The sequence below is a fragment of the Zootermopsis nevadensis genome, unplaced genomic scaffold, assembly GCF_977971745.1.
Source record: "Zootermopsis nevadensis isolate Lab colony 2312 unplaced genomic scaffold, Znev_1.0 Znev_ptg000021l, whole genome shotgun sequence".
Lineage (NCBI taxonomy): Eukaryota > Metazoa > Arthropoda > Insecta > Blattodea > Termopsidae > Zootermopsis > Zootermopsis nevadensis.
Genome location: NW_028259153.1, coordinates 5,083,010 through 5,097,470, shown reverse-complemented (window position 1 = coordinate 5,097,470; position 14,461 = coordinate 5,083,010). Strand labels below are relative to the sequence as shown.

Genomic DNA, 14,461 nt, shown 5'->3' with positions numbered 1-14,461 from the left:
TTTGTTATGACATTCCTAATCTCCTTTCCACTGCCTTTATTACTATCCTTACTATATGAAGATAATTTTGTGATAATAATCTTTGCTAAGAACAAAGCACATTGTTGTTTTTATTTGTAGTGTTCTGTCTGACGACAGGTCCATATGAACAGGATCCTTCCATCCTTTTCTCGGACTGGGACCTGTTCATATACGTTCTTGGCAGATGATCCAGAAGTGGTTTGCCATTGCCTTCTTCTGTGTGTGAATGGAGTAATTGTTGGGATGCCACGGAGAAACCGGGGAAGCCCCCAGGAGGAAAACTCCGTGATGCCTAGACCACGGCCTTGCCCAACACAAGTTATAAATTTGAGCACCACCGGGAATTGAACCCGAGACCCCAGGATTACAAGGCCAGCGTTCTAACCGCTAGACCACCGGGGACTACTGCACATTGTAGGAACCTTGTAACTTCTGTAGTTTCCCTTGTATGAAATACAACACAGGATAAATAAAGTGATGATATTCTGGTTCCAGGGTGTCCTCCAGTGGCATGATCTCCATTAAAAATACATATTATTAATTTGTTTTATTGCTTTTTATTTATTACGAATTTAATTTGTCAATCAATAGAAGTCTTTTTTACTGTATACATTTTTTAAAATTTCTGCTACTAAAACATAAAACAGTAAAATAAAGAGGGGAATAACTGAATTCAAAGCTCAACAGCTGCAGTGACAAGAAAAAAGTTCTGTAGCTTGCTGACTCATTAAATGGAAATTACTTATAGTTCTAGAAACATGAATACACTTCCATATAAAATCTAGTACACTTTGAATTTTTGATGGCTGCAGACAGCTTTAATAACTGCATTTGACAATTTACCTTCAATAACCACAGTAGTGTTACAAATCTGCTGAACTATATACAGAATGCTGTAAAGACTTCGAAGAAATTACTATGTACATATATTTTTTAAAATACCTATGTAAATACTTTATAATCGTAACATGCTCTTATCAATTTATTGCTCACACATTTTATATTTTGCACACAATAGCATACTCTAGCAGCTTTTAAGAACTTACCTAAAGGAGCATTTTCTAAGACAAGGTTCCACATAATTTTGACTGAATTCAACATTCATGATGCAAGTGTTATTAAAACTATAACAAAGATAGTTTAAAAATCACCCTCCTGTTTATAATGTACAAAGATTTTCATTCTGAAGCAAGGGAATACCCAGCAGTAAATTTCCAAATTGCAAAATTATGCCTGCACAAAAAGAAATAAATACAAGTCCTAATAAAATCCTATTTTCATTCTAAAACTTTTTAAAACGTGGCCCAGCGTACAAAACACCCATTTAATATTACGCACACAAAAGATGGATGGAAAAAAAATAAGTTTTAAAATAATTGCCAAAATAAATTGTCAGTATTAAACAGACAGACTTGTATACAGCTGGCTGCTCATTTCTGTCCATTAACTGTGCTGAAAAATAGTTCTTAAACTTATTTTCATGATGAATGAGTTGTCTCCCTATAAAACTGTATATACACGAAGGCAATAAAACATGTAGATCTAAACAAGTGTATGATTCACACTTAAGTATTGTAGATTGTTCTCCACCTCATAGGTCAATACAATTGGAATAAGATGTGTCATTTTTACCAAATTGCACTAATACAGTATTGGCACATCTTTACACATTTACTCTTCATACCCTGAGGCTGGTCAATTTCTCAGAGAAAACTATGAATTTTAGATGTCCAACTTATCCAGAAGAGGAATCTTGGCAACTTCAAAGAATATCCTGTAGAAAAGAAAATAATTGAAAGCACAAAACAAAGTATGCAACTGTAATTTACATTGTATCCACATTAATTCTAAAGCATAATATCAGTTCTTTTTTGCAGTGTATGAAATAAATACATAATGGAGAGATAGTGTGTGCTTGTTTATGTGATGGATTCAATTAAATTTGGTGTTGGGACCTACACTAAAAGTTCTTCAACAGATTCACATCAGCCTCTTTTTTACGCATGGTTCAAACTGATTTCTCAAAAATGGAACATACACAAAACTGATACATGCTTAAGCCCTTTAAATGTTATTTTATACCAATTTGATATGAACATTTAATCATAAAGAATGAGAAAATGACTATCTTCTGGGATGCTGCACTGAGTAGTCTGGTACAAATACACCAACATTCCAGAGGTAATGTTCTACCAGACTATGTGGCACAACATCCTAGAAGACATCTTCATACTTGCTGCCATGAGAACCTAAAATCTCAACATAAAGAACTGTCATTAATGCACACCTTTCCACGGCTGTGTAATAGTACTTGCACATGGACATGTGGTTTTGGCAACTAATATGCATTTAAAAATGTTGTCCCATAACCCAAAGAAATAAAGGATCCCCCCACCTTAAAAAAAACCCCTTCAGTATCACAGTATTTAAAATGTAATTTTCAATAAGTACAGTTCGTGACTGTAATATTGAGACTTGCGGGGTGAGGAAGTGGGGTGAACGAGAAAGGAAAGATAGCATCTGCCTTTAATGCTTTGGACTTCCTGCATTCCTTGCAAGTCTCAAGATTACAGTCATGAACAGTAACTTCTAAAAGCATGCTGCTTTTCTTGGTATAACAACAAACTGAAAGACGAATACATACTTGTGGGAATATTTATTTCTAACAGTTTCCAGAGGTGCCTTTGGCTTTTTCTGAAGCATTGCATTCAGCTGGTGCGCAAGGTCCTTAATATCTTCTAACTTATAACCTGTAAAATACCACACTACAATTAAATTTATGCATAACACAAGACAAAATCTGACAGTAAGTCCTATGCAAAGTTGTTTGTCATGCACAACTATGTTTAACTTTGAAAATAGGGGAGGCAGTGTATTTTATACTCCGTCTGATGCAGTTGGTAACATTCTTTACATACGGCCAATTTTAAAGACGAGACCTGAACATCGCAGTTGAGTGAGTGGAATTCCTATTTCAATACACTGCTTAATAATATACTTGAAATAAAGTACCTAAGCTTATACTTGCATATATTATAATTGTTATCAGTCCCCAGGAAGTTGTAAATATGGGGATCCTCTGCAATTAAATGGATTTGGAAGGGAACAGTTGTTGCCTAACTTACAGTACTATCCTGGCATTTTTCTAAAATGACTGAGGGAAATAATGAAAAACTTCAGTCAAAACATCTGGTTTCTGGAATGAGATGCATACCAATATGTGTTCTGCAGGAATAGTTCATTATTTCCATATGCAAGAATAAAGATCACACCTGAATAATACTGCAGTGCTGGTGTCCAGCCACCCAGAAGTTTGGTCTTCAGTGCTAACAATAATGTTGCAGCTGCCAGCTTGGAGCTTGACTCTGACACAAAACTATATTCCATAAGTGATAACTCTAGAATATATCGTGCCAGTGTCAGTGTTGGCAAAGAAATTTTAGCACCCTGTAAACAAGCAAACACAGTGACTTTAGTTTTGTAACAACATAATGTTATAAAGTGGCATTTATTCAATTTTCAAAAAGATTTTAAAATAATAGGATTATCAATAGAGGTGGTCTTACCCTGGCATATCGGCGTAGAAACCTGTAAGACAGAGGAATCCCAAGATTAAAATCAACAGCTTTTAGAACATCAATTTCCATCTTTATTAGTTCACTGCGGTTATATGCACCATCACATATATAGAGGAAGTCTTCCACAAGCGGAGGGCTGCGTTCCTAGAAATAAAGTTTTTATCACAAAATTAAATACTGAAGACATTTAGTACAAGGTTTATGAGACCAGGAATCAAATCACCATTAACTAGGAAAATGCATTAAAAATGTCATTCTGCAAAACATATTGAATGTATCAAAGCAGAAGGGCATTACAGTAAAACCCTGTATTTGCATTCCCAGGACTTACATGTTTTTTCAGTTCCATCAATTTCCCTACCATTTCTGGAAAATATGTGTACAGTAAACTCCCAGTTATTCAGTTTCAGAATTATCCATACATGACTTTCTTTTACACAAATGAGGACAAACGTGAACTAGGATTTTGTCCTCTTTCTGCACACTGGCTGGGTATTTTTTTTGTTGGGGGGGGGGGGGGGGGATTTGTGAGGGTCTACATAAGACAGGGTTGAACAATATCTTTGTTGCTTTACAGTCAGTATCAATGGTGGGTTGGTGAGGTTTCTTTTAGCAGTCATAGTAGAGAGAGGGTATGCTAAAGGCACTAGGTCTTTTTCAAATATTAGTGGATCCTAAACAATCATTCATGAGTACCAAAGCAAACTGCATTCCTGTCCACTATTAGAACCAGAAAGGATCGTGGATGGATTGGGAATTCTTTTAAAGCTGTTTCCAAAAGCATTTTGTTGCAGAATTTTGGGGTTACCTGGAAAAAATTACCACACAAAGCATCCAAGAAAGTGTACTGACCTCTGACAATGATCCCATCATTGTAAAATTTACGCTCCCCAATGTTACAGATATTAAATAGCCCACATACCAAGGAAATATTGTATCCATATTTAGTTTCTTGGAATTATATTGTAAAATTAATCATACACTGCTTTTATTTACTTACATGATTTACTGAAATTTATAATATTTTTCATCAACCCCCAAATCATAGTAAATACAGTGTTCCACTGTATATTTGTGTGTGCATATGCACATGATGTTACATGTTTAATACTTTTAAGTTTGTGACTTAGTTCATCTAGCTAAATAACATTTAATTATAAAATTTAGTCAAAACTACTTACATCAAACTTGCTAGCAATAAATACAGCTGCAGCTCCAAGCAGTTGAAGTGTCTCTTTGTTAACTACAATTTTTGTCAAGTACAGGTCAACTAATCTGACTGCTAAGTATAGTGTTTCATGGTTAAGTTCAAAGTTTTCCTGAACCTCCACCATCCAATCGACCAACAGTGATCGCATCCACTGTGTAATTGATTGTTGTCTTTCCATATAATTGTCAATCTTATACAGCACCTGGAAAAGGTAACAAATACCCAACATCAAATTGTGATCTTGTTAAAAATAACAGGATAACATTAAGGAAGTTACAATAAAGGGATGTAAATGGCAGAACACAGCTTAAAAATATCCAATTATACCAATGCTGGTGTGAAAATAATAGGACTATAAAAATTTGGTTGGACCAAGATCAGCAGTGTCCTACCATTGCAATTAGTTACTTAAATTTAGAAGTCAGCTTTCAAAAAATGTACTTCAAACACAAAGCTGAGTTTTATTGCATTCTTCCATCCACCCTTGTGTTAGAATGTTGTGTATTATAGTAACTCAAATATTATTTATTTTACAATACTTTTTAAATTGCCATACTTCCTATCTATATCAGAACTTGTTTTATTTCTATGACAAGGTGTGTGTACTTTTGGTAGGTATTTGAATAAAATGCTAGCTGCACTGAAAGTTGGACAGTATAACGTGAGTAAGAAAGTTTCAAAGTTGGTCCTCATAACTCTGTTTTAATATCTGTATATCATAAAATTGTAATGCTCTCTTCAAAATAAAGTTTAACTCTAAAGTTATCAAACACTTCATGGCCCACAGAAACTAGGTAGTGCAATGTTAACTCCTACTTAATCATACAAAAGACTAAAATATCAAATCACTGGAGTTATATTTATGTGGCTGCCAAACAAATTGTTTCAGGATAAAAATGACTGGCTCACTTCTCTCTCCTTGAGGTAGCTGAAGATATCCATGGCATACAGAGACACTTGAAAGGGGTCCCTTAAGGTTTCCTTATCAAAGTCAACAACATCCTTTGGCAGTTCAGAAACAGGACTACCCTTGGGTTTAGAAGCTTCTGGTTCTGGTTCTGGCACTGTCACTGCAAGCACTTGTGGTTCACCTTCACTGCATAAGCCATCACTGGGACTGAAAGAAGAGAAGATTATCTAAAGCAGGGCCCCAGAAATACACTCACTGACTCATCTCTGGTGAGACTATTCAGAGTGCAAAATATTTGCACAAAGTATTCTGCAATTTTGGGGTGAACTAATATTATTAAGTGGCTAGTATATTTGAATTATATTTCCAACGTTTTGTGCCACATAAAATACTGAGAAAAAATTCGGACCCTGAATACTACAATAAGGAGGTGAAACGGTTAAAGTCAAGGGTGAGAAAAGCATATAACAGCAGAAAATTAGGACAACAGCACCAAGAGGAACTGAAACGTCTATCAAAGCAGTTGCTATTAGCTAAACAAAATGTGCAGGAAACATTTTTACGGACAATATTAAGAAATGAAGGTAAATGCTGGACTGATTTCTACAAGTATGTAAAACGACGTAAAGGAAACAGGGAAAATATTCCGGCAATCAAGGATGGTAATGGACGGCTCATTACTGACTCGATAGAAAAGGCCAACTCCCTTAATTTCTATTATTCTTCGGTATTTAGCTGCAAGCGTAGCATCCCGCAGATACAATGCGCTAACTCAGGCGAACCCTTCGCCATTAGTACTAAAATCATTAGAAAAAGGCTAGCAAGGATGGGAAAAAGCAAATCAGTAGGGCCTGACAGCATTTCTGGGGAAATTCTAAAACTGGGTGGGGAAGCCATGATTCCATACCTGGCGCGATTATTGGACGTAACAATTAATAATGCCACTATACCAAGGGACTGGAAAAAAGCCATAGTAGTTCCTATTTACAAAGGAGGTGATCGATCATTGGTCACAAATTACAGACCGGTCAGTTTAACATCGGTGGTCTGCAAAACTGGGAGGAAAAGAATTGGTTATTTGAGGGTCAACATGGGTTCAGGCCGGGATATTCATGTGAAAGTCAAGTAATCACGGTTTGTCAGGACATTGCAGACACACTGGATAACGGAGGAAGGTTAGACGCGATTATAATCGATTTTTCGAAGGCCTTCGATTTAGTTCCTCACGATCGGCTGCTTATGAAAATCGCGGCATCGGGCGTGGACTCGAGGATAGTCGTATGGATAAGAGAATTTCTTTTAGGCCGAACGCAGAGAGTTAGAGTAGGAGGGCAATTATCAGAGGAAGTCAGAGTAACGTCAGGAGTACCGCAAGGGAGTGTATTGGGTCCACTTCTATTCCTCGCGTACGTAAATGATATTTGGAGGAACATTGAATCGACTATTAGACTTTTTGCAGATGACTGTATAATATATAGGAAAATTATAAATAGTAAAGATATAGAAAAGATGCAGATGGATCTAAACAGTCTGGGGGAATGGGCGGCTGAAAATGTTATGAAAATTAACCCAAGTAAAAGTAAGGCAGTTAGTTTCACGAGAAGTCGGGTGAAGGAACCACTACACTATTCGTTACGGGACCAAATAATTCCGGAAGTGAAAAGTTGTAAATACTTGGGAATACTCTTAAGCAGCGATTTAAGCTGGGCTGATCAAGTAAATTATACGGTGAAAAAAGCCTGGAAGGCACTTCATTTTACAATGCGTGTTCTCAAAAAGGGGAATAGTAACACTAAAAGGCTAGCCTACACATCACTAGTGCGTCCGATTCTGGAATATGGGGCAGCGTGCTGGGATCCTTACAGGGAGGGGCAGATAAATGCGTTAGAACGGGTGCAAAATAAAGCATGTAAATTTGCATATCACAGGAGCGATTCGAACTGGGAAACCCTGGCACAGCATAGAAAGATAGCACGAATATGTGCTCTCTTCAAGGCGTACACGGGAGATCGGGCATGGAAAGCTATAGGTGACAGATTGCAAAGGCCATACTACCTGAGCAGGGTCGATCATATTCGGAAAGTTAGGAGCAGAAAACAAAGAACAGATATCGGAAAATATTCCTTTGTAAATAGGACCATCCAACTCTGGAACCAGCTACCTGCTGAGTTTTTAGGGACTCTTTCCTGTAAACCAAGTACGTTTAGGAAGAAGGTTAGGAAAGTGATAAATGAGGTGAAGTAAAGGGAATAGATGGGTGGGTGCAGTGAAGGGGGGTAAATTGGGGTGAGGATGGGAAGGCTTCATAAGTGTAGTGAAGTGAAGAGAAGGTCCTGATGAAACGTGTGATTCATTACTGTTACTGTCTTATGTCTAGTTGGTATTAATTTTTAAGTTATGTACTTTAGGTTATATGGTTTTGTAATATTATGAGTTGTTTTATTTTGAGTGTGGTGTGTTGTTTTGTTGTGTCTTATTGTTCTTGTTGTGCCTTATGTTTTTTGTGTCTCATTGTTTTTGTTATGTCTTATGTCTTTTTGTCTTACTGTTTTGTCGTGTCTCATTGTTTTTGTTGTCTTATGTTTTTTGTGTTATTGTTTTGTTCTGTCTCATTGTTATTGTTTTTGTTGTCTTATGTTTATTTGTGCCTTATGTTTTTTGTGTCTCATTGTTTTTGTTGTGTCTTATGTCTTACTGTTTTGTTGTGTCTCATTGTTCTGTTGTTTCTTATTGTTATTGTTTTTGTTGTCTTATGTTTTTTGTGTTATTGTTTTGTTCTGTCTCATTGTTCTGTTGTTATTGTTTTTGTTGTCTTATGTTTTTTTGTGTCGTATTGTTTTGTTCTGTCTCATTGTTCTGTTGTTTCTTATTGTTTTTGTTGTCTTATGTTTTGTTGTGTCTTATTGTAGGACCACTGCCACCGGGTAAAAACCCATTTGCAGTCAAATAAATAATAAATAAACATCATTTATCCGCTTTTCTTTGATTCCTATTGAATGATTACAAATCCACGCACATCCAAAAATGTTTATGATATTGTAATATTAATCACTGTTTAACATGCTGGATAATTTTTTCTGAAATATGGATTATTAATCTCCGTCTTATTGTAAATAATTGTGTTCTTCATAACAATTCTTTGCAGTTATGAATCACATATCTTGAATGATCTATCTTCTGCATTATTTTCACACTTATATGATACATTTATTACCATAATCTTCTTCTCACTGAGCGCTTCTTCAGCATTTCTCTCAACTCTACTGTCTACAACCAATCTGCTCATTTACCCACTCACATACTCAAATGAACTTGAACATGGGCTGATGCTCTGTAGGCCAGTAGGAAGGTATACAATAACAAAGTAAGAACTATTTGGAAAATTGCAGATATTCCACAGTAAGTGAAATTCCACCAGTAAAGGTAAATAATAGTTTTAGAGCCCAACAAAGAAAGAGGCAATACAATACATGACCAAAACAATCCCAGGTATAATACAAATTCCTTCTCTCATTACTGTATTTCCCTGTGAACAGCAAGAAGTTCCAAACAAACTCTGACATACATAGCATAAATACAAGGCATAAGCATGGTCTCCATCAGCTGAGTGCTAACCTCACTAATTATCAGAAAGGTGCTTACTGCTCAGGGATCAAATTATTACTCTTCCAGTTAGCATTAAAAGTTTAAATCATGAAAAAAGTATTTAAGCCAACCCAGAAAAATTATCTTTGACCTCACTCCTCATCCTCTACAGACAAATTTACTTCAATTGAAAAATATTAAATAATGCAAATATTTATGTAAACTGCTATAATAAGTATGCAGTCATAATTTTGTTTTAGTATTTTATTGTACCAAGGGTTCATATTCATACTATGACCTGTTCCACATCCTTGGCTTGTACTATAAAGGATCAATAGAATGTAAATAATTTTAATTCTAATAGTAATTATATAAATTCTGCACCACATTTTAACTTACATGTCTTCTAAGGCTGATATATACAATGAACCATCACCGCTGATATCGTTGCGTGATAAGCTGTACTGCTGTGTTTCAGAAACTGCATTAATGTCCTCCTTAATGTCTCCTGCTAGCACTGGATATGTGCTCAACTTTGTATCAATTCCTTCACTCTTCTGTATTGTTATTACTTTGGGTTTTGTTGAAACAGGCATTTTCTTAATAGTTGTAAGTGTTTTGAGTATGGGTTGAAAAACAGTGCTTTTAGTTGTTACAGCTACGTTATCTTTGCCTTTAGGAACTGCCTTTGATGTAGTAACTTCCTTTCGCAACTTCTTAGCATCTTGTGATACATTATTTCCATGTGCCTGTTGAGGAAAGGCTTGTTAGTTTATCATGTTAACACTTCTTTATTGTTTAAATGGAAAATGTGTGACAGATAAAAAAAAACAAATACATAACTTGCATAAAAGAGGAAAAACTGCTTCCCAGAGTAAGGTGTTACAATATTCATCAGCATTATCTATTTGTTTTATATTTAAATTTAGTTTGTGAACAATATACACAGCATTATCATAAGAATTTCTAGGCCTTTAGTCTACAATTGTTTCCTCACTTTCCCTACTATACAACTTTCACAGACAGTACTTCCATAATTCACATAAACTACTTATAATTTGTTTATTGAAGAAAAGTGTTTGGTTATGTGACATGCATCACTTCAGGTTAAATTTTATCATGAACAAATTGCAAACTGAAACTTGAGAGATCACACACTGTTATCAATCTTTATTTGAATTTAGTAAAGGCTTGAATGCAAGTGAAGAAAGCTACACTTATTCTACATTTTCTGGAAGTATACGAGACCTTTAAGTAAGAATAAATTATTTTTCACAAATTATTGTTTAAATATCTGAAAGCTCAAATTCCTGTAGTGGTATGAAACTCTGCAACTTCACAGTTGCTTCCAAATTAAACTAAATTAAAGAATGTCATTTATATTAGAAACAAATTCTATATTTGTGCTACATGTTCTACATCCTTGGCTTGGGCCTATGAAGTATTCATGGAATGAAAATAAATTAAGTTCAATTCAATTCTATTATATTCACATCAGGCAAAAAATACTCACATTTGTAATATCTCCGAATGCGGGTCGTTTAAGATTCTTATCTTTAGGTGGAGAACCTTCGGCTTTTCTCTTTAATAGCTCCCTCCTTTTTTCATTTTTACCTGCATTTGCAGCATTCTGACTTCGGGTAATAACTCCTTTCTTCAGCACCACTGCAGTGATATGATCGTTTATTTTCTGAGCCCACATATCTGAAATTACAGTCTATATTAAAGGAACAAATTCATGTGACAGTACTGACATGTGGATAAGCCATCGTTCCACTCAAGAAAACCGTTAGCACCTGCAGTTTAAATGCCCCAACTTCTAAATTTCTATTAAAGATTCCGAAGAAAATGGAAACTAAAAATGAAATGTAGTGTGTTGTGATACTCACTTTATATTTAGTAAAAGCTCAACAGTTGGTTAAGAAATTTAGTCAAGTTTCCTTTGCAATCTTTCCCGTACCTGTAATATACTAACTACGAATTATGCCTTGCACAAACTGTAACGTTTTTTCGAATTTCAACACCAGGCTGTAATAACCTGTGTGTGTGCGTGTGTAACGATATCTGAATTCTTATTGGTTAAGACATTCTTCCAATGAAGGGCGATAAAAGTGACTAACCGTTAAGGACCCCTGACAAATTCGAAACGTAATAAACAGTAATAGTTTTTGAGTGAAATATTATTTTTTTATGTTTAAATAAATGTCTTAAATAATCAATTATATAAGAAGCAAAATGTTACTTCTACTAAAAAAAATGAGATTTTTATTAATCAGCTGTTCCCCAGCGCGGTCAGCTGATTGAGGGGAGCGGAGAGATGAATTTGTAGTTCCAAAAATCGAATCAGGTTGAATGTAAAGAAGAAATGAGGGATGAAACATTTTCTGTTAAATATATATCAGTACATAATTGCTTCTTGCACTTTTCAGAGAGGTGGCTCGAAAAGCTTAAGGGTACAGATGCTCTGGTGAGTTTCTAATTTGGAATTGCAAATTTACGATTTCATCGCAACTCCAGGTTACGAACTTGATTTCTAATGACAAGCAAAGTGTCACAAAAGATACGGGCCTACTGATGCAATTACATAGTTGGAGTGAAACTGTATTTTTTATACTGTGCTTTATTTTATGTTATTAGAGATAAAGGCAGTCAGCTTGTTAGGCATCACCTAAGTATAACAAACTTCATCTTAACCTATAAGCGAATTGGGTTAAGTAATCATTAACATTTTTCTGTAATCTAAAAGTATGGTAACCATCCACGTAGTTTTAATTTTTGTTACATGCTCATACATTCTAGTTTCTCTTTCCATTAAAATGTAGGACACTGGAAATCATAACTTTAGCTTCACATGTATACTTATACCTTGGTGAATTATATTTCATTAAATTTAACATATTTATCAGTTCGAGTATGAAATGCCTTATGTTCCTTGGAATTACAAGCCAAGATAATACAAGTACAAATACAACATAATTGCAGAATATTTTCAAAGAGCAGAATTCATATTAGGTTTATGTCAGAACTGAACTAACGTTATTTTTCTCAACTTTAAGAATTTGTTTTGAAACTGTTAATACATTTGTATGTAAAATAGTAACCGGTAATGGAATGCCATCATTTGGATGATCTATCTTGTCCTCATGTACACTGAAGCTTATTTACTTGCAAATTAACAAATACAAAAATTATGTTATGTACAGAGGCAAATGAGAATCATTTGGTATGTATGGTACATCTGATATTTTAATATGTTTAGTTGGAAACATTATTATATTAAAGTAGCAGAATAATATTGTAATGGAATGACAGTCTGATTTTGGTAGTGTTTCAGTACACAACAAAATCATTCTGCTTTTGTGATAGGATCACAGAAGCAGTGTGTTAATTAAATTGGATTTATGGGTTTTACATGTTTTGGTTATAATATTACATAGTTTTTTCATATGACTCTATTGAAGACAATCTTTTAAAGAGCCCCATAGTAATATGTTCTTATTATTAATGTAATATATGATGTGGAAACTGTTTGCATTATAATGTTACTTCAGTGCTATTAATGTTATAAAGGTAACTCATTAAAATAAAAACTAGCATCTCAGTTACAAAACTTTCTAATGTTTTTAAAAGTTGTATGTCTCCAGGTTAAACTTAATTCCTTGTTTATTTTCTGCAGGCATGTGTACTAAAACAGGAGTATGGGTCAAAGAAGTGTGGATATTTCTCTTGGAGCTCAGAATCTCATAGCTCCAGTAATAATAATAATAATGATAATATTGTTGGTATAAGTGCTACTTATGCTCAGAAGCTGGGGTTAAAGGATGGAGAAAAGGTAACAGTTTCACTTTGCTCCAGCATTTCTCCAGTTAGCAGAGTAAATGTAACTCCTGTAACAGCAGATGATTGGGAAATCTTGGTAAGTTCATGACTGGGAATGATTACAGTTTCAGCTTAGTATATTTGTTTATGTAAGAAAAGACAGGCATATGAAAATGTATGGTTAGTAAGGAGCCTACTGAATTTCTTCTGTAAGGCAAGATATTTATGTAAGACTTGAGGTTCTCACAGCGGTGAGTATGAAGATTTCTGTCTTCTGGGTTATTGCGCTGTGTAGTCTGGTCGATGTTAACCAACGTTTCAGAGGTCATACTGCCTCCGTCATCGCCCTGATGACGGAGGCAGTATGACCTCTGAAACGTTGGTTAACATCGACCAGACTACACAGCGCAATAACCCAGAAGACAGAAATCTTCAAGATATTTATGTTTGTTGAAAATTTGTAATTTTAAAATCACCAGTTTCTTTAAGCTCAACCTTTGTTATTTTGGACATTGTCCATCATCTTTGTTATTTGTTAAAGAAAACAATGTTCTACAGACTGGATGTGTCTCCATCATCAGGTGAAGGTTAAAGAGTTGTGGGTCTCTGAGACAGACCTAGTCTCCCTCCAGTGATGGAGACAGATAATGAAGATGATAGATACAGTTAAAAATAACAAAAATCAAGCTTATTCCAGCACACCATTATCAGGACCCTTTAGACTCATCTGTTTCTTGCTTTAGGAAATGAATAGCAGTCTCGTTCAGTCATCAGTGCTGGATCAAGTGAGAGTCGTGTGGTCTAAGCAGATTCTTGTGATATGGATCTCCAGATGTCTGCATCTGTCACTGCATGTTGGTAAGAGTTACTTTGTTTCTTGTTATCATCAGAATTACTAAGAAATTAATAATGAATTTTCACACACAATAATTGACACCAGTATTATCTGTGCAGGCTTCTGCAGAGCTGTGAAGTGATCAGTAATGGATGAATTTTGAACTGTAATGTTTCATTCTTCAGATAATAAACGCAGACTTGTCACTTTATGAAATCAACTTTTATTTATAAGAGACTGAAATGTGTTCATTTGAGTGTCTTGGCATGGCATAAATCTGTTTTGAAGCTGTTCTTGTCACGATGATTGTGAATTATTGCAGAGATGAACAGTCTGCTGTATTCATGTTCATCTTAGTTTCCAGCCCATATATTCAGTAGCACAGAGTTACTACATAGTATAGTAGCCAGTTTCTCTTGTGTTTTGTGTAAATCTGTTGTTCTAGCAGAGTGGGTACAAAATGGAAGAGGCTTTAAATTAAACATGATAAATTATCCCAGAAA

The 14,461-nt window shown here is 35.1% G+C and overlaps 2 protein-coding genes across 3 annotated transcripts in view; one reads left to right on the top strand and one right to left on the bottom strand.

Moving 5' to 3' along the window:
- Window positions 1-555: 555 nt before the first annotated feature.
- On the bottom strand, window positions 556-11,378 carry CycB3 (cyclin B3). Of its 2 annotated transcripts, none has more exons than XM_022076934.2 (9): window positions 11,265-11,378; window positions 10,818-11,008; window positions 9,704-10,053; window positions 5,719-5,926; window positions 4,781-5,011; window positions 3,588-3,743; window positions 3,294-3,468; window positions 2,666-2,771; window positions 556-1,795 (listed from the first exon to the last, which is right to left on the bottom strand). In XM_022076934.2, exons 2-9 carry the CDS (start codon window positions 11,004-11,006, stop codon window positions 1,744-1,746), a joined length of 1,467 nt encoding a protein of 488 aa, XP_021932626.1. In that variant the 5' UTR covers window positions 11,007-11,008; window positions 11,265-11,378; the 3' UTR covers window positions 556-1,743. The 2 variants fall into 2 exon arrangements, with proteins under 2 accessions (XP_021932626.1, XP_021932625.1); XM_022076933.2 differs by having other exon boundaries at window positions 11,194-11,373.
- A 190-nt stretch (window positions 11,379-11,568) lies between these two features.
- Window positions 11,569-14,461, top strand: part of Pex1 (peroxisomal biogenesis factor 1) — a 47,292-nt gene continuing 44,399 nt past the window's right edge. Inside the window, exons 1-3 of the mRNA XM_022076926.2 lie at window positions 11,569-11,771; window positions 12,981-13,220; window positions 13,867-13,981. Coding sequence (XP_021932618.2) covers window positions 11,670-11,771; window positions 12,981-13,220; window positions 13,867-13,981 — 457 coding nt within the window. The 5' untranslated portion in view covers window positions 11,569-11,669. The remainder of the gene's footprint in view (window positions 11,772-12,980; window positions 13,221-13,866; window positions 13,982-14,461) is intronic.

Bases quoted from the DNA above. Each gene is read 5' to 3' on its own strand.
- CycB3 (XM_022076934.2), bottom strand. From the start codon at position 11,006: ATGTGGGCTCAGAAAATAAACGATCATATCACTGCAGTGGTGCTGAAG. The intron at 10,054-10,817 runs GTGAGTATTTTT...TTTCCTCAACAG, and splicing joins CATTCGGAGATATTACAAAT to GCACATGGAAATAATGTATC. The intron at 2,772-3,293 runs GTGTGATCTTTA...GGTATTTTACAG, and splicing joins AGCACTGCAGTATTATTCAG to GTTATAAGTTAGAAGATATT.